Source organism: Pelodiscus sinensis, unplaced genomic scaffold (genome assembly GCF_049634645.1).
Source record: "Pelodiscus sinensis isolate JC-2024 unplaced genomic scaffold, ASM4963464v1 ctg60, whole genome shotgun sequence".
In the NCBI taxonomy this organism is placed as follows: domain Eukaryota; kingdom Metazoa; phylum Chordata; order Testudines; family Trionychidae; genus Pelodiscus; species Pelodiscus sinensis.
In genome coordinates this window covers 548,968-568,730 of record NW_027466001.1, presented here as the reverse complement: position 1 = coordinate 568,730, position 19,763 = coordinate 548,968, and the positions used below count along the sequence as shown (strand labels likewise).

Sequence of the window (19,763 nt, the reverse complement as noted above, 5' to 3'; positions counted from 1 at the left end):
CACCTGCTGCTTGGGGCTAGAATAAGTGAGATCCCTATAACCTGAGGCCCTTACATCACCCGTTGAGGATGTGGGTGACTCAGCCAAAGATTATGGCCTCCTATTGGAGGGGGAGGGGCTGTGGCTGGCAACGTGCAGGAGTTCGGGCAAGATGAGCACGTTGGCCCTGCTGGCCCTAAGGTCTGTGAGTCTGTGCCCAGGACCTACAGAGCCCTCCTATGGGGAGGTCAAAGTGAGCATCAGTCTTGTCTCTGGTTCCTCCCTTTAGGGCTGCACGAAAGGGTGTCATAGCAACGAGAAGCCCACGGAGCCCAACCTGCCAGAGGAGGCCTCAGATGAGCTGAAGGCCAAGTCAAGCCCAGAACTCATCATCCAAAGCCCAAAATCAGCAGAGAAGATGCAGTGTGAAAGGCCAAGGTGAGTCAGACCCTGGCCATGTAGACAGCCCTGCCCTGCCTGCCTCTCAGGATGGGGCAGGGATAGTTAATCCAAGTGGTGAGGAAACGACGTTGGTTTTTGTTGTGTTGCACATGGTTGTTCCTTCCAGCTCTGATGAGCCAAGACACCCACTGCCGATGAAAGTGTCCAGGTCCCTGGAGCAAGCCCTGGAGAAGCTGCAGCTGTCCTCCAAAGATCAACGCCCTGAGGGAGGTTCCTCGTGCAGGGGTGAGAAGATGGGGAAAGGCCTGCCAGGGTGATCTGGGACTCATGGAGGGTGCCCAGCTCAGAAATAGCATGTGTGCCGTGTAGAGGGATGGCAGGCCGGTGAGGTTGTCTGCCGGCATGGAGCTGTGCACTGGGGGGGCTCTGGTCCTGGGTGATGGGGGTGCGAGTGAAGACCTCTGAGGGATGTGGGAGCCATGTAAAGAGCTCTGTGCTCTGTATGTTGATTACAGCAGAGGCTGCTCCGGAGGTCAGAACAGGCACCACCTGTAAGAACTCGGGCTGTAAGGCGGTGAGTTGCATTCGTGGCTCAAGTCCAGGTCAGTGTCCCAGGCTGTGGGGATCAGCGCTCAGGGCACCCACTCCCTTCCCGCAGACTTCGGCGCCACGCCCCGCACTGACACAGACCAGCTTTCTGTGGGGGAGCGTCTTGTGGTCTTGCTGGTCCTCCCCCAGGGCAGTGAGTGGAGCAGCCGGGGCTGACGACTGAGACATCGAGCCTCCACTGAGCTTTGCGTGGAATCTGCTGGCCTCACAGCCAAGCTTGTGTCTCCAGTCCCGTCACCGAAATCCAACAGGCTCCAGTAAAGCTCTTACTGGCCCTTAGCCTGTGACCCAGCGTTGCGCACTGAGGGCCGGAGCTAGAGCAGGGGGCTCCCAGAAACACACACCTGGGTGCCTGGCCCTGTCCTACCTGCTGGCACGAGACCGCTGGCGAGAGAAAAAAGAGTCTGCTCCGCGGCCCCAGTGGGGAGCCAGCTGGCGGCTCGCTCGTATGCTAGAGGCTCATGCACAAAGCTCCGGAGGTCCCAGTGCAGCTGGGAGCTCTCCAGGGGCTGGAGTGGGGAACTGATGAGCATGAGGCCGCGCCGTGCAGTGGGGCTGAGGGGCCAGGGTGGAGGAGGGAGCATGACCAGCACTCACACCCATGTGGGGAAGAGGAACTGGGCCGCAGAGCAAGGTGGGAGCAGGGAGCTGAGTGTCTATTTCTGTCCCTAGCCCCGGGCTTTGCGCCTCCCATCCTATCTGCATGGGTCCTTCCTGAGCAACTTGCCCAAGGCCCCTCTCCCGTATGCAGCACCCCTCCCTGTCCCTCTGCCGAACCAGGTCCCTGCTCACAGCCTGGGGAAGCCAACCTCCCTTCAGCTTTACCTCTAGACTTAGCCCTGCTCAATAGCCAAGTGATGCTCTTGCCTTTGGCACGGGATTGCCAGGCAGCCTCCCCCCTCCCCGGGCTACACTCGAGTCCCTGTCAGACCCTGCTCAGAAAAGCCTGCCCAGGCCACTTCACAGCTGTCAAAAACGCCTGGAAAAAGCCCAGCCAGAAACTCCCCTCCGGCTGCAGCTGCATGGGGTGGGGCTTCAGCTGGGTTCTGAATTGTTGAGGGGTCCGGCAGCTCAGTGGTGACCAGCTGTACTTTAGGAAAGAATCATTCTCCACCTTCCCCTAGTGGTGCCGGTTGGGTTTCCTCTTCAGCAGCATGCTGGGCTGACCACTGCCACTGCCTCTCCCCGCAGAGCTACAAGGGGCCAGACACCGAGAGGGAGGCATGCACTTTCCACCCGGGAGCTCCTGTCTTCCACGAGGGGTAAGAAACAGCCGTTGGAACTGCAGGGTTGCTAACATTCCAGTTGCACAAAATCCGCGGCCCTGCCCTGCCTCTGCCCCAGGCTCTGCTCCCCTCCGCCCCACTTACTTGCACTAGGCCGGGGGGAGGGGCTGAGCACTCTTGCCGGGAAGGTGTGTGGAGGGGTGAGGCTCTGGCTGGCGGGTGTGGGGGAGGGGGGAGGCTCTGGCGCGGAGGTGGGGAGTGCAAAGCTCTAGGTCATTCTCCCCCCTAACAGCCTAGATCTCCCATCCGCCCTGGACTTGCGGGTCCCTTTCTGGCATTCCCAGATTCATTTGTTTCTTGCTCTGTCCCCAGTATGAAGTACTGGAGTTGCTGTGGCATTAAAACTACAGACTTTAGCACGTTCCTGGAGCAAGAGGGCTGCACCACTGGGAAACACAGCTGGCTACAGAAGGAGGTTTGTGAGCCTGCCAGGAGCCCTGCTGCTGCAAGGCTCAGACCGTGAGCAGGCAGCCCAGGAGTCCGGAACAGGGACTGCTGCCCATTCTGGGATGGGAACGGGGGCCAAACGAGTTCTTAAAATACCCAGTGCAAATGTTCTGGTTGTCATGTGGTGCTTGAGTGTGAGCACTGCACAAGCCTCCCTCCTGACAGAAAGACACAGGCCTGCCCGAGAGGGTCCGGGTGCTCGGCAAAGGGTGGAGGGGCCTTGCACAGATAATCCCTCCTGCTGGAAGAGCGGGACTGGCCAGTCCTATGCAGGCTTATGCAGACCCAGGCAGAGGGAGACGAACGCCCGCTCCTGTCGAATGCGTCACCTGGCCCAGTGCCGAGGGTGCCGGAGCTATGTACGCAACACAGGCCTTTGAAGAGGCAAACCGCTGCACAGGTGTGATCGCAGGGATAAGCCACACTGCGGTGCCCGTGAAAACCAGGGCAGCAGGACAGGCCGTGAGGGCCGAAGGAGCATTTCTGGTGATTAGCAAATGCAGCCCTTTCACTGCAGGCTGCCTTAACGTCGTCGTGGGCATGTCACGTCCCTGGGGGCTTTTTCAAATGAGGGCAAATTGCAGCGCTACTTGAACACATCCCTGAACCTCTGATCCTTTCCCAAACTTTTCTTCAACTTTTCCCCGGTTTGAAGTCAGGCCTGAGCAACTGAGCCTGGAAGGCAGAAATGCCACCAGGCAGCCTAATAGCAGTGAGCTGGGAAGGGGGCATGTCAGCAGAAGTGCAATGCAGAGGATGGCCAGGCGCCACACGGAGCTGGATCCATTTCAACAGGCCAGGGGACTGAGGAAGCTGCCCAAAGCGGGAAAGGGCTTCCAAGCTACCACGGAGCCAGCCGGTGCAAAGGGCCCCCATGGCCCACCCTGTGTCTTCCCTTGAAGGTTTGCAGTTCAGGACTGACCAGATCCAGCCCAGCTTAGCTGTTACAATGCCAGGCCAGCGCATGCCTGCCCTTTGAACTCCTGCCGTCCCTCTTCCCCCACTCCCACCTGACTGCTGCATGGTATGCGCCCCGCTGGCGCTGCAGGGTACGACTCCACCTATTGAAAGCAGGCAGTGCCAACAGGCCAGGCCAACAGCGTCTGGGGCAGCTGATGGAGTGTGAGGCCCAACCTGTCATTTCCCCACTGGAAGGCGGCTCTCCGTCCGTCCCTGCAGATGGGGTGACCAGTAGCACAGTCAAGCAGGGCTAATTAGCCAGGGAAGGGCACTGAGCCCAGCCCTTCCCTGCCAAGGCCCCACTGCTCAGATGGGCTGGTAGGTAAGTGCAAGAAGCTGGGGGCTATGGCAAAAGGCCTCCTCTCTGCTCTCCTTCCCTCTCTGGAGATGATGCCCCCTGTGGCTAGAAGGGAAAGACCACCTGGCTGAGCAGGAAAGGTTTCTCAGGCTGCAGCCCTGTGGGTGTGGAAGGCTCTGCTTTCGAACACTTGGATGCCAGGTGCCTTGCACACCCTCCCTGGACAGGAGGCACTGAAAGCAGGAAAAACCTCTCCGCGCCCCCGCACCAGACATTTCTGTAGCTACGTGCCTGAGGCTGTTGAATTACACTTGGTTCAGTGCTGCCCCAAAGCAAGACAGAACTGGCGAGAGTCTGGGCATGGGAACCCCTGGGAGGACAATGGGAACATAACTGCTTGGGAGCCAGCGTGTGCCCCTGCAGACAGGGCTGGATCACAATGCAAAGAGCCCAGTCTTCCATTGACGTGCTGGGCGGGGACTCTCGCCCTCAGTGAACTCCGCAGTGAGCGGCCTGGAAAGCGGCTTTTCTGCCCTGGGGGAGGAGCTACTGGCAGGCTCCCAGGGGCTGGAGGCTACCTCAGTAACAGGCTCCTTTCCTCACCAGGATAAGAAGCTGGTGTCTTGTCGACAGGACTGGCATCAAACCAGCAGCCAAGTGGTGGTGACGATTTATGCCAAGAACCCGCTGCCAGCACTCAGCTGCGTGACGGCCAGTCGCACTGTGGTACGTGTGGTCCAGGGCGAACAGATCTAGGCGCGCCCAGCGCTGTCCTGCTGCGTGCTAGTCCTTGGGCAGCCGGTGCCCTTTGAATGCTCATGCTCCCACACAGGTGCTCCCCTACCCACCCCTTCCAATCCAGAGCTTGTGCTCCGGAGAAGGAAAATGCAACGCCCCCTCGGCTCTGTCCGCGCTGTCTCAGTTCTTGTGAGATGACCCCAAGATTACTAGGCTGAGGGGCTCAGCCCACATCTCAGGCTGGCTGCGAGACACTGCTGCTCAGAGCATTGCAGATGTGGCTGAGAGTGGCTGGACAGCATGGCGGTGCCTTTGCTAGTCTCTGGGGTGAGCGAATTCTGGGCCAAAGCATTAACATCTAGGCACAGTGCAAAGTTCTGCAAGCTTTGTCCACGAACCTCTGCGCTCCAGCACGGCAGTGGGCGCCCAGGCTGCTGGCTGCACTGAGCTGGGAGATTACCCTAAGCTCCCACTTCCTACAGGGACTCGGCAGTGAGGCTGCACTGGAGCCTAAGGGCTGGGCCTGCCCCAGAACACCCTAGAGCCCAGCCTCACCGCACCAGGCACACCAGCCATGGCGGGGCAGGTTCAGAGCCAAGTGTGGAAGGGCTTTGCGGGAGTTCCAGGTGTGGGTGAGAGATTTCTGGGTGCAGGCAGCTCAGAGGGAATCTGGATGGACAGGGGCTCATTTAGGGGTTCTGGGTGGAGGGGCAATGGGATTCCACAGGCGATCCCGTGAAGGTGGCTTGGGCTCAGCAGGGGTGGGGCCTGGGTGTAGGAGGGTCAGTGGGGGGGATCTGAGTGCTGGGGGAGTGGGGTTTGATGGGGTGGGGGTCCAGGTGCAGCTGGCTGGGGCTCAGTGGGGTGGGAGTCTGCGTGTGGAGGACTCATAGGAGGGGTCCAGATGCAGGGGGTAGGGCTTGTCCAGGTGAAGGGTCAATGGACCTGCATCATGGTGGAGCTCCAGCTGCTGCCAAGGGAGTGCCACATAGAATCATTGAATACTAGGACTGGAAGGGACCTCAAGAGTCATCGAGTCCAGCCCCCCGCCCTCAAGGCAGGACCAAATACTGTCTAGACCATCCCTGACAGACATTTCTCTAACCTGCTCTTAAATATCTCCAGCGATGGGGATTCCACAACCTTCCTGGGCAATTTATTCCAGTGTTTAACCATCCTGACAGGCAGGAACTTTTTCCTAATGTCCAACCTGAACCTCCCTTGCTGCAGTTTAAGCCCATTGCTGCTTGTTCTATCATCGGAGGCCAAGATGAACAAGTTTTCTCCCTCCTCCTTATGACACCCATTTAGATACCTGAAAACTGCTCTCATGTCCCCCTCAGTCTTCTCTTTTCTAAACTAAACAAGCCCAGTTCCTTCAGCCTTCCCTCATAGGGCATGTTCTCTAGACCTTTCATCATTCTTGTTGTTCTTCTCTGGACCCTCTCCAATTTTTCCACATCTTTCTTGAAATGCGGTGCCCAGAACTGGACACACTGCTCCAATTGAGGCCTAACCAGTGCAGAGTAGAGCGGAAGAATGACTTCTCGTGTCTTGCTCACAGCACACCTGTTAGTACATCCCAGAATCATGTTTGCTTTCTTTGCAACAGCGTCACACTGCTGACTCATATTTAACTTGTGGTCCACTATAACCCCTAGATCCCTTTCTGCCGTGCTTCTTCCCAGACTGTCGCTTCCCATTCTGTGTGGCTACATCTAGATTGCATCCCTTTTTCGTAAAAGGGATGCAAATTAGACGTATCACAATTGCTAATGAAGCGGGGATTTAAATCTCCCCCGCTTCATTAGCATAAAAGTGGCTGCCGCTTTTTTTCGGCACGGAGCTTTGCCAGAAAAAAACGCCAGTCTAGACGCGGATCTTGCGGAAAATAAAGCCTTTTCAGAAAGGTCCCTTATCCCTTATTTTAGCCCCTCCCAGCTTGGTATCATCTGCAAACTTAATAAGCGTACTTTCTATACATGCCCAGCGCCCACTTCTTCCCGCCATTTCCCGGTCCCCATCCCTTCTCTGCCTCCTCCCCTCACTCCCACATGTCCCTTGTCCTGCTGATTCCACCCCTTCCTGCTCCACTGCCTCTGTCCCACACCCCCTTTGCCAAGCTCCACTGGGGTGCAAAATGCTCCCAGAGGGCATAAGGGGAGCATGACTGGCAATAGGATCCAGAAGGCTATGTCAACTGGGCAGCTCTGCATTTGCAGAAGTGAGGGGCAGGGGCACCTAACCCCATATGGCCCCCTCCATACCTCACCCCTGTTTGGGGGCCAATGCCCCTCAACTCCATCCATGGTCATTTCCCCACCCCCCTGCCCCGGTGCAGCTTCCTTCTGCTTTTCTGCAGGAATTCTGCATGGGGAGCCGTTCTATGGGGTCAGGACCCTCCCAAGTGCTATGGGGGCTCCAGCCCCGGTGAAGGTCTGTCACTGCCTCGCAATGTGTGCATGGAGCTGTGCACAGAGGAGACAAAGTGGCCATCAGAATGCCAGGCTGGGTCAGAGCAATGGTCCATCTAACTCACTGGTTCAACATGACCAGTGCCAGGTGCTTCACAGGGTGGTCCAGCCCATCGGCCAGTTCCTAGCAAAGAGGAACTTTCAGTAGTCCAAGGTCACAACAGTCCAGCTCAGCCTGTGACATTCGATTGATCACCAAAGTTAGCAAGAGCTGAAGACAAACAGACTGCTACAAATGGGACTTGTGCGTCACAGTGTGTGCTCAGGGCTGCTGGGGCAGTCAGGGTTGGTTTAATGGGCTAAAAGATTCTAGAAAAGGAAGAAAATTTGTGTAGCCAAAATGTGTCAACATGTGTTTTACTTGCTTGATGCTAATTAGCTGAGGTTGCTCCTCCCCTGGAATGTGTTGATTGGGCAGAGAAGAGAGGGGTCATTGAACAGGGCACAGGGTGGACTTAGAAGATCCCTGGAGCAGAGACGAGGCGCCTTTCATGTGGTAGTTTTATATCTGTAGCTAACCCTGGCGATGTTCATTGAGTAGGGCCCTAGATTCAGAGTAGTTCTGCAGCTCCTCCTAGCACAGATTGACAGAGGTGCCCCAGTGTAACAGCATGGCTTGCCTAGCACAGCTTTCGCTCAGCTCCTGGATGGGGTCTGGCTTGTCCTCCGGCTAGTGGCCCTGGGGCATTAGTCTCTCCCCAGCATTAATGACATTGTGATGCTGAGCCTGTTTTGACCCATTTAGTGGAACCCCACAGCAGCATGCTCAGTGGGCCCCACCTGCGGCCCTCTCCTTTGCATGGGGAGTTCAATGACTTCTGTCCCACACGGTCATATTCCTTCCTCTGCATCTCTGGGTATGTCTAGACTGCTGGCAGAGGGATGCAGATTAGGCGAAATTGCTAATGAAGCGGGGATTTAAATATCCCGCGCTTCATTAGCATAAAAATGGCTGCCGCTTTTTTCCAGCATGGAGCTTTGTCGGAGAAAAGCGTCAGTCTGGAGGCTGATCTATCGCTAAAGAAAGCCTTTTCCGATAGATCCCTTATGCCTTGTAAAATGAGGTGTACAGGATCTATCGGAAAAGGCTTTCTTTAGCAATTGATCAGCCTCCAGACTGACGCTTTTCTCCGACAAAGCTCTGTGCCGGAAAAAAGTGGCAGCCATTTTTATGCTAATGAAGCACAGGATATTTAAATCCCCGCTTCATTAGCAGTTTCACCCAGCCTAATCTGCATCCCTCTGCTGCAGTCTAGACATACCCTCTGTGTCCTGAAACTCTTCCGCTCTCTCGGCTGATTCCCACGAGTGGTTCTGGTTTGGAAGCCCTCTCATAGTAGCAGGGAAGCTGAAGCCTTAACCCCCAGCCTGCCTGGCCCAGCCTAAACCTGGTACCAGGGTGCCTTGGCATTGCTAACAACTCTGGAAGGGTTCTGACCTCACTTGCTTTAGACTGTGGCTGCCAGGAAAGGTGCAGGGAACAGTTAATGTGCAGTGTGTCGTCATGGCAAGGAAAACAATTCTTCATTCAACTTCCACTTCAGCTCTCATGATGGTTTTGCCTTTGGGTGGTTTGTCACATTTGGTTTTATTACAATTCCTCCACACACATCTTTGATAACTTGGCGTTGAGGCCTCTGAAGTAAGGGTCAGATCATCCACCTCCTGCTTCCCCTGAAGCTCTCTGCGCAAAGTCAGACTCCTTTTCCTGCGCTCCCAGCCCTGATCTTAATGAGGCTCCATAGCCCACTGCTGCAATCTGTACATAACAAGCTAATGCATGATTGTGTAATGCAGCATCTGCCTGGGATCCTGCCCCAGCCGCACCTCCTGGAGAGCACGCAGTGCACTTCAGATGCTGCAGGGCTGACGTTGCACAGAGCGCTTCAGGCTAGGCAGGGGCTGGATTTTCAGATCCTTACTACAGAGGCCTGCAATGGGGTCGGGGGACTGGCCTGCGGGGTGCAAACATCATGGTATCAGGCTGTTTAGTCTCAGTGCAAAGTGCTGCCCAGTGCAGGGGAACAGACCTGCCCGGGGGCCCTTTCTCAGCTTCTGTGCAATTACCAAAGGCAGGTCCGAGTGGTGACACCAGCCCTTGGCTGCGTGGCTTTGTGCTCGCTCCCCAGCTCTGCCGACAGCATCGATCCCTCTGCCCTTGCTAAGAGACCCCCCCCCTCTCTCTCTCTCTCTCAGATTGACGCCCACGTCGCGTTTGGCGGTGACAGGCTTTTCCAGGCCAAGCTGGAGCTCTGGGGGGTAAGGTTTCTGCCTTATTCCAGCAAGCTGGGGGTGGAGAGGGGCTGGATGCTGGGCCCAGGTGCCAAGATGTAGGTTCACAGATTCCAGTGTCAGAGGAGTCATCACGATCAGAGGCCACGTGTGTGTGTGGGAGGAACAAAGGGTCACAAGCCCCCAGCCCTGGGGGGAGAGGCTGGTGACTAGCAGGGGGCCTGGCACTGGGAGCTGGGTGGGGCAGGCAGTGAAGCAATGCAGCTGGGAGCCAGCAGAACAGTGGGTTGGGACCACATCACTCTGCTTCCTATAGCCACTGCTGAGTGCAGGGGGCAGCAACTCCTCCTGCCCTGCTAGCCCCCCAGGCCACATGGCTTGGGGAAGGGATGGAGTGGGGGTGGGGCAGGAGGCAGATAGGATGGGGACTTGGAGAAAAGGGTGGAGCAGGAACAAGAGTGGGAATGGAAAGGGGGGGGCACAGGCAGGAAGTGGCAGGGCCGGCTGAGGTGGGAATTATCCTGAGACCCGAACCCTCCTCAGGGCAGCCCTTCCCCAGGCTAGGGGTGGAACCCTCCTCAGGGCAGCCCTTCCCCAGGCTAGGGGTGGCACAAGGGAGGAGTCACATGAGGGGCAGTCACATGGCTGGTGCCCCCGGGGCGGACTGGCCCAGCGGGATACTGGGAATTTCCCGGTGGCCATCCTCGGAAGGGCCGGCTGGCGGCTGCTGGAGGAGAAGGGGGATTGTGATGGGGCGCCACAGCCCTGCACTTTCAATCCCCCGGCGCGGCCATGTACGGGGCACGGTGGGGCTGAGGAAGTGCATGCTCGGCGTGCTCAAACACCGTGCAACAGCTGAGAGGGGAGACGCCCGGATGTGGCGTGACGTCATGGCCCATGCACTGCGCGACCCAGCTCCAGGCCCAGCAAGTGGTCTGGGGCCCCGGAAGCAGCTGGGGCCAGGGCTGCGGGGACTTCTGGGGCCCGATCACAGACTCCAGCGCCACAAACTGGAAGGCAGAAGGTGGGGGGAGGGGGAAAATAGGGGAAAGGGGTGGGAGAGGAGGGGGCTTGTCCTGAGGGAAGGGGGCAGCACAGGAGAAGAAAGGGGAAGGCACCAATAGACAGGGTGGAGGAGAGACAGATGCCAGGGGGCCAAGTGGAGACAATGAGGAAACGGGCAGGAGAGGAGGTGTCAGTGGGAGGGGGACAGGGTGATGCTGGGAGAGGAGGGGGAAGGGCACTGGAGGCTGGGGGGGAGGTGCTGGGAGAAGGCTTGAAAGAAGCGGTGGGCATGAGAAGGGCAGAGATGGAGCAAGGCATGTGTGAGGGCACAGGGGCATGAGGGGAACAGGGGGCAGAGGGTGGTGAGGGGGTGGACATCAGGGAAAAAGAGCAAAGGGGCAGGGGCAGTGAGGGAAGGGGGAGGCGCCAGGGGATTGTGGAGGTGAAGCAGAAGGGCAGACACCTGCAGGGGAGGGACCAGCACCAGAGGAGAGAGGCAGGTATGTAGAGGGAGGTGTTAGAAGAGGAGATGAGGAGGGATGGTAGCTCATATGATCAGAGTGGGGCTACTGGAGGAGTGGGCACAGGGGGGAGAAGGACTGGTGGAGGGGGGCAGGTTGCAGGAGGGCTGAGGGCAGTGAGAAGGGCAGGAGTCAGGACAGCAGAGGAGGGTGAGGGGTTGGGGGGCAGCAGGCACCAGGGGAGCTGATGGAGCAAGGGGGAGAGACATGGCAGCAGAGGGAAAGGGTAGAGGTGCCACAGTGGCACATCCAGACAAGCCACATGAACTCAGCACTGGTGCACAGCACAAAATTCATTCTGCTCATGGGAGGAAACTCTTAGAGGGACACTTCCCCCAGCCCCTCCCCCCGAGGTAATGTCACACACATTGGGGTAATGCAATTGCAGGATAGTTGCATGAGGGGGGTTTGGTGGGGGCCCCCTTCTGTTGGTAGGAGGATGGTGGGAAAAGTCCTTAGAGAGGGGTCGCCACGCCTTTTACTTCTGGTCATGTTCCCCTCTTGCCCCGAGAGTGTTACCTCCAGAGGCCTGGCTAGTGGGGGTCAGGGGTGTGGCTAATGGGGGTCAGGGGTGTGTTGCTAGTGGGGGTCAGGGTGTGTTGCTAGTGGGGGTCAGGGTGTGTGGCTAGTGGGGGTCAGGGAGTGTGGCTAAGGGGGTCAGGGTGTGTGGCTAATGGGGGTCAGGGGTGTGGCTAATGAAGGTCAAAGAGTAAATTTAAAAAAAATTCTTTGAAAAAGTGGGCCGTTCTCAACCCATTTCCCGGGCCTATTTTGATTGCCAGTCTGCCCCTGGGTGCCCCCCATGTATCATCACTGACTTTGATTATGTAGTAAGCCGCCTGTGTAATGCAGGCCTGGAAACTGCCACAAGGTAATTCCTAGAGCAGAACTTTTAGGTGTTTCTAACATTGCCTGGGATGGAAAATCGCTCATGAAATCCACCATTTCACCTGGTGCCAGCAGTGAAAGTCACTTCACATGTCTTCAGGTGCTGTCCTATTGCAGCCCGGGTACCTGCCAGCTCTTTCACTAGCTCCCTGCTGGCTTTTGCCACAGTTCAGCCAGCTCTTGCCGGAGTGGCGCACCGGGTGTACCTGCGTAATTTCACCTCTGCTTGTCACAACAGTTAGATGTTTTACTGTTAAACATTCATATCTTACTTTTAGTCTCCCCGGGTCTCGCTTCAGCCTCCAGCCATGGGCTTGTGTTCAACTTTCTCTCCTAGACAGAGAGCCACTAACAAAGATTGGTTCCCCATGTCGCTGCTTCTGCACTGTCACCCTCAACCTTCTCTTTGTGCAGCTCTCCAAGCTGAGCTCACACTCGGGTGCATTTTCTAGCCCTGTCACCATGCCCCGGGCTCTTTAGCAGAGTGCTTCGTGCTCTTGGGGAAGCAGCCCAAGTACAAACATGGACTCTCAGAGCCTCTAGTGACTGGCCTGGGCTGGCATCGCAGTCTTACTTTGGACCTTCTCATAAGTCAGGGCTACTCAACTTTGGCAGCCCCGGGAGCCACAATGATACTCACAGCACACGCCGAGGGCCACAACTTAAGTGCGGTTGCATGTACATGCAAATATACATGCAGCTGGCTTCTTTCACACTGATGAGCATGAATACAAAGCACGTCCCACAATGCCCAGGCACTCCTGGCACCTCCTCTCTGGGGGCTAGAAACGCTGACACCCTGTACCCATCTGTTCCAGACAGCCCACCCGCTTGCATCTTCAAGTGGGTGCATAACTGGCTGGGTAACCATACTCAGAGAGTAGTTATTAACGGTTCACAATCCTGCTGGAAGGGTAGAACAAGTGGGGTTCCGCCAGGGTCTGTTTTGGGACCGGCTCTGTTCAATGTCGTCATCAACGATTTAGATACTGGCATAGAGAGTACACTTATTCAGTTTGCAGATGATCCCAAGCTGGGAGGGGTTGTGACTAATCTGGAGGAAGGGTCATAATCCAAAATGACCTGGACAAACTGGAGAAACGGTCTGAGGTAAACAGGATGAAGTTTAATAAAGACAAATGCAAAGTGCTCCACTTAGGAAGGAATAATCAGTTTCATACATATAGAATGGGAAGTGACTAGCAAGGAGTACAGCAGAAAGAGATCTACGGGTCATAGTGGACCACAAGCTGAATATGAGTCAGCAGTGTGATGCTGTTGCAAAAAAAGCAAATATGATTCTGGGATGCATTAACAGATGTGTTGTGAGCAAGACACGAGAAGTCATTCTTCCGCTCTACTCTGCACTGGTTAGGCCCAGTTCTGGGCACCGCATTTCACTGAGGAGAAACTGGAGAGGGTCCAGAGAAGAGCACCAAGAATGATTAAAGGTCTAGAGAACATGACCTATGAAGGAAGGCTGAAAGAATTGGGTTTGTTTAGTGTGGAAAAGAGAAGATTGAGGGGGGACATGAGAGCCGTTTTCAGGCATCTAAAAGGGTGTCACAAGGAGGAGGGAGAAAACTTGTTCATCTTGGCCTCTGAGGATAGAACAAGAAGCAATGGGCTTAAACTGCAGCAAGGGAGGTTTAGGTTGGACATTAGGAAAAACTTCCTACCTGTCAGGGTAGTCAAACACTGGAATAAATTGCCCAGGGAGGTTGTGGAATCCTCATCTGTGGAGATATTTAAGAGTAGATTAGGTAAATGTCTATCAGGGATGGTCTAGACAGTACTTGGTCCTGCCATGGGCGCAGGGGACTGGACTTGATGACCTCTAAAGGGCCCTTCCAGTCCTAGTATTCAATGATTCTAAGTGCTCACCCCACCTGGGAGATGCCTCGCCATTGTGGAGCGTGTTCCCAGTGGAGGCCATGTTTAAAGGATCCCACCCGCAGGCCATGTGTTGAGCCCTGCGTAAACCCAAACTGCACTATGGGCCGCAGACAAACGGGCTGCGTGTTGAGTAGCCCTGTCATAAGGCAAAGGGTCATCACTTTATCAAGGGCTGAGCCTCTCCAGCATCCCCTCTGTGACCCTGCCAGTATACTCTGTGCCCCCACATCAGGTTAAGAATGGCCTGGCAGGGTCAGACCAAAGGCCCATCCAGCCCAGTGTCCTTTCTGCCCACAGTGGCCAATGCCGGGTGCCCCAGAGGGAGGGAACAGAACAAGGAATCTTCACGTGTCATCCATTTCCAGCCCCTGACAGAGGCTAGGGCTACCAGCCCTGCCCATTCTGGCTACCCGTTTCGAGGTTCTCTCAGTCAATTGCCAGACATAAGCTGGCACTAGAATGTGACCTTCTGCCAGGTAGCGCCAGCAGCAGCCAGGACTGGGTTCCGTATCTAGGGAAGGGGTGGCCAGCTCGTAACAGGCAAAGAGCCAAAATAGTTGTGTATATAGTGCAAAGAGCTGGGAAGGGGGGGGAGTTGTAGAGAAGGGGAAAAAAAAAGCCCTCAGCCATGTTTGGTAGAGAAAAAAAAAAGGACTGCCCCTTTAAGAAACGCAGTTAAAGGCTTTTTGGCCACATCAGGCTGCTGCCATCTTGAAGAAGCCATTTTGAATGGCTGCACCCAGGAAGGTGGGGGCAGCTTCACGAGCTGCACTTTCCGGAGGAAAGGGGGGGAAGAGCCACATGCGGCTTGTGAGCTGCAGGTTGGCCATGACTGATCTAGGGGTTCCTCTCCGTCCATCCAACCTAGAACCATCTTGAGCCCCACCCAATAACCTGGGAAATTCACACCCCACCCGGCTTGTATTGAGCGGTAAGGCCTCCCACTCATGCACAGAGTCTCCAGGTCGCAAAGAAACTTTCAATAAAGGGAGGGGAGGGATTTGGTGTTAATGTGGGAGCACACCACAGACAGGGTTCAAAGTCCCACCCCAAGCAGGCTGGGCAGGGCCCCTTTCCCCTCAGGTTCTTAAGTCCAGCAACCAGAATGTCCCCTTCCCATGCCCAGCCCTTCCCTACACCTCACTTGCAGGTGCTGCCTGTGGTCAGGGCAGACCCAGCGTTCACCTCCCAGACTCGGTGGAGGGGAGGGAAAGAAGCATCTTACTGCCCCGCTGGCTGCTTGTTCGCTTCCCTGCCAGCTGCCCCGCTGGGCCATCTCCTAGTGATGTTAGCTCTGGGCAGAAGTGCAGTCCTGCCACATGTGGCTTCAGCTCCAGCAGAGCTACTTTGAATAACAGAGGAGTCTCCTAGAGAAGCTTATTCACTGCTGTTCTTGGGCCAGTGGGAGAAACCGCTTGGCCCAGTCTTGCAGCAGAACCTTGAGGACATTGAGCCTGCTGGCTGGAAGTCCTGCTCTCCCCTTACCCTCCCAGAATTGTGAGGCCCTTGCCCATCCGAGTTCTTCAAACTGACACTTTCTCCCTCCTTCAAAACTGGCCAAGCCCAGTCCCTCCTTTCTGTGTTCCCACAAGCATTGTGGCTGTAGTTCACAATTCACATCATCAGCCAGCTTGATTACAACGGGCAAAGCCCCATTCCATCAGCTGCATAGCTCGCAAATCAAAGCAAGACAGGAGCAACTCTATTTACACGGACACCCCCAGAGTCTCTGCCCCCTTCCCCCTACAGCAAGGGAAGCATTCCTTCAGACCTGCTTGCACACTCATGCACCCCTTCCTGGGGGCTGCCTTAGGCACTTGTTGTAGGGGTGACTTGCCCTGGGCCATCCTGCTCAGTGTCCCTAGAAGAGTCCTGGTCAGCACAATGGCCCAGAGCAGGAGACCGTTCTCACCCTCTTCTGCAGCCAAACAGTCCCTTGGCTTTCCTTATGGCAGAACCCCCAGGTCTCCACCTTGGGCTGGGCTGCAGTGTAGCCAGCTGTAGGGCCTTAGCCAGTAGTTTCTCAGGTGGCCCCATTTTTCTCAGGCTTTGTGGGATTCAGCTGATTGCTTCACCCTACTGGTGTCTTCTCCCTGCTAACTCAGTCCTGCAGGAGCCTTTTTAATCCTTGCAGGTCTATGGAGCATCAGCTGCCATCAGCCTGCTTTATTCTTCTTCTAGAACAGCAGCTCCAGGGCGCCCTGTTGACTCATATCCAGCTTCTCATCCGCTGTAACCCCCAGGGCCTTGTCTGCAGAACTGTGACTTAGCCAGTCGGTCCCCAGGCTGTACCAATGCTTGGGATTCTTCCATCCCAGGTGCAGGACTCTGCACTTGTCCTTGTTGAACCTCATCAGATTTCTTGTGGCCCAATCCTCTAATCTGTCTAGGTCACTCTGGTCAGGTAATTAGAGACTGGTGTCTCCACACAAGGGGGGGGGCATTAAGGGTGCACTTATTTCTAGCATTTCTGAACTTTTGAATGCTTTACGTTACTGTCTTAACATTGCGCTTACATTGTTTTGACCTAGTTTGCTAGAGGGTCACTGTGGGGGGGGGGTGGCCGCCCTCTGACCCAGAGGCAGAGGAACCCCTCCAGAAGGCCTAACCGGCTTACAGCCACACACACGACAGTATCTGTAGCCTGAGCATGATCACAATCTACAGATCAGGAGCTCTGTGCATTCCTCCATTTCTGACACCAAGTTTTCTGTGGGCCGCCTTCCATCCTCCGGTGTCTCAAGGGCTCCCTGCAGTGCACCCTCTCTCACATCTGGGGCTTTGTGTGTCTCCCATTTGCCCCTTCACCACATGCCAAGGACTGTCTCCCTCCTCTTTTGGCTTGTATCAGAAACTCTACATCCCCCAGCTTTTCTTTCCCCCATGGCATAGTCTCCCATTCTCCCCCAATGCCAAGAACTCTGGGTGCCCCCCTTACCTGTCTTAGGGATTCAGTGTGCCCCCTTGCCAGGGTACCCTCTTTTCCCTACACCCCTCATTGCTTTTCTCTCTGTCAGGGCACGTCTACACTATGCGGAAGATTGATGATGCTGGGGTTTGATTGAGCAGGTTTAGTATAGATCCACTAGATCAAACTCATGGGGCGCCCCCCGTCTGCACTGGTACTCCTGCTCCTCACAAGGAGTAGTGGAAGCCGACGGGAGTGTTTGCTCCCATCGACCTGCCGCAGTGTGGATGGTGCGGAAACGTGATGTAAGGTACGTTGACTCCAGCTACGTAATTTACGTGTCTGGAGCTGTGTATCTCATTTCGACTGTCCCACATCATGTAGACCAGGCCTCAGAGAGGAATCATTAAGGCTGTCTTCACTTTAACCCTGTGCTGGGCCAGCGGGCAGAGTGGAAATGGGAGGGCATTCTGCTGAATAAGGACTTACTGGTTGCCAGCAGATGGGTCTGTGATCTGGAGACATTACACCTTGGGTTGAAGATGACAGTTTACTGCCCGTCTGCAAGGCCCTCTGTATATCCCCCTTCCAGCTCCTTGCCCTGCCAGTCCCATTTCCTCCCAGTCCAGGTGCCTCATCTGATTTCAGTAGCCACGTTCTCTCTTTCTCTTCTCCCTACCCCCTAGTCAATTCCAGTATTCCCTCCCATTCTTCATCCAGCCTGTCTCCCCCTACACGCATTGGTCCCCAGTCCTGTCCCTAGCTCCCACTAGTTCCTGCTCTTCATGCCCAGCCCCCCGAGTTTACTAACATTCTTTAACGTCTGGCTCTTGCTCCTTGCTTGCCGCCCCACTACATCCTCCATCGGTAGAGGGAGAAGCAATACACTCCCTCCCTTGGAACATTCCTACCCCTCCTGGAGCTTTTTGGCCGGTTTCTGTCGTTCCTCTCGTTGTGCATGTCTCTCCTTAGCTGTGTGCTACGTCCTTGGGCTCCCAAGGGGGATTCCTGTCTCTCTCATGGCCCCCAGGCCTGTAAATGAAATCCAGTTTGTTGGGCTCATCACACCAATGCAGTCACTGCCCTCCCTGACTTTACCCGTGATCCCTCCTTTCTAGCAACTGAGAAAAATGTGGCTTGGCTGAGGCAGAGGCTCAAGTGTCGCGGGTCATTTATCCCACTTGCTGCTTGTGCTTTTCTTTCCCTCTCCCTTGGTAACCTGCCGTCCTGTCCCGTGTGTATGAGTCAAGGCTCACGAGGTCAGTCCCCCACAATGAAGCATCAGAAAATCTTGGAGGAATCCTGGTGTTAATGACTTAGGGGCACGAACTGACTTGGGTTTTATCGTGCCCTGCCATGTCTTACACTGTCTTCTTGCTTCTCTCAGGCATGGCTGGGGCTCCACACTCAATGGCAAATACTAAATGTCTGATGAACACTTACTCTGACCTGCCTGCTCCATTCTCTCTGTAGGTCATTGATGTACAGGAGAGCTTTGTAAACATGGTGCCCACAAAGGTGGAGATCACCCTGAGAAAAGCCAGCCCCATGACGTGGGCCAAACTGGAGCATCCCCAGAGCAGCTCTCAGCCCAGACACGAGCAGACCACCAAGGGTCCTGAGGACACTGAAGACTTCCAAGGAGCACAATGGGAGGAGTCAGATGACAGCTTGAGCTGGTCAGAGGAGGAAGATGAGGAGGGGGAGGAAGGAGCAGTAAGCAAATGACATTTATTGACGACTCTGTCTTTCAAAGAGGAGCATGTGGGTCCCCAGAACCATCTCCAGATGAGAAGTTTGAATTCCCTGGAGTCTGAATGTCAAGCTGCTAGAGACATTGCCTCTCCTGCGGAGAGTCCAGCTCACCTGGCTCCCTGGCATTGTCCACATTGGGATGGTTCCTGTACACGTGGTAGGAAGTGACATAAGAGTGACTGAAGTTTGCCACTTTTAAATCAGCATCCAGGTCTTTTACAAAAGCTGGCCGAGGAGATTGCTGGACTGTTAATGTTCATTGTCATTAAGTCCCGAAGCACCAGGGACATTCCAAACCACAATGTTGTGCCAGTAGCCCAAAGGGCGAACCACAGAACATGGGTAATCATGGGCTGTCAGCTTGACACTGATCCCAGAAAAGATAAGGCAGCAGCTGATAGAGGACTTTATTAATAAAAAAATAAAGGAGAGCAGTATAATTAATGCTAATCAATGTGGGTTTATGAAGATAAATCCTGTCAAAACTAATTAGATATTTCTTCAATAAGATTCCAAGTTTAATAAAGGTAATAATATACCACCTGACCTTTTGATTGAACAATTGGAATGATAGGAAGATGGCACCCATTAAGCGGACTAAAAGATGGCTGATTGATAGGTCTCAGAATTAAATTATAAATGGGGAGTCGTCAGGTTTGTTTCCAGTGGGCTCCTGTAAAGGTCAGTGGTTGGCCCTACACAATTTAATATATTTATTAATGACATGGCAGATAGCAAAGCCATCATTGATAAAGTTTGCAGATGACCCACAAGTTGGGGGTACAGGTCAATAATGAAAGGGGGGGCTCACAGACACTGTGCAAGCTGGGCACAAGCAATCAATGTGTGTTCAATATTCATGGATTCCAGGTGCAGAAGGGATCCCTGTAATAGTCTTGCCTGATCTCCTGCGCACACAGCTATGGAACTGCCCCAGAATAATTCTGGCTACGTCTATACTAGAGTTTTGTAAAAAAAACGGACATTTTTCTGACAAAACTTGAGTTACGTCCACACCGCAAGCGCATTTTTTCGACAGTAAACCGAAAGAACAAAGGGCTTTTTGCGCAACTGGTAATCCTCACTCCACGAGGAAGAAGCCTTTTGGCGAAAGAGCTCTTTTGTAAAAAGGCATGTGAGGATGGGGACAAGGGAGGGGAGTTTTTTCAGATGAAGAGGGAAGAGGACAAAAGCAGAGGTGCCCTGGTGGCCATTCCCTCCATAGCAATCACTGCTTACATGCGAGAGTGTCCAGGCAGTTTGGATGCTCTCTTTGAAAAAAGCGCATCGCTTTTTTCAGATGGGCTTTTGCAATGTGGATGCTCTTTTTCACAAGAAGTTTTTCGGAGGATCTCTGCTGAAAAA

The 19,763-nt window shown here is 54.8% G+C and overlaps 1 protein-coding gene across 1 annotated transcript in view; it reads left to right on the top strand.

Moving 5' to 3' along the window:
• Positions 1 to 18,090, top strand: part of LOC102456031 (cysteine and histidine-rich domain-containing protein 1) — a 37,186-nt gene extending 19,096 nt beyond the window's left edge. Inside the window, exons 5-12 of the mRNA XM_075917999.1 lie at positions 269 to 417; positions 548 to 666; positions 897 to 955; positions 2,182 to 2,252; positions 2,589 to 2,691; positions 4,588 to 4,707; positions 9,390 to 9,452; positions 18,031 to 18,090. Coding sequence (XP_075774114.1) covers positions 269 to 417; positions 548 to 666; positions 897 to 955; positions 2,182 to 2,252; positions 2,589 to 2,691; positions 4,588 to 4,707; positions 9,390 to 9,452; positions 18,031 to 18,075 — 729 coding nt within the window. The 3' untranslated portion in view covers positions 18,076 to 18,090. The remainder of the gene's footprint in view (positions 1 to 268; positions 418 to 547; positions 667 to 896; positions 956 to 2,181; positions 2,253 to 2,588; positions 2,692 to 4,587; positions 4,708 to 9,389; positions 9,453 to 18,030) is intronic.
• The last annotated feature ends 1,673 nt before the right edge of the window (positions 18,091 to 19,763 follow it).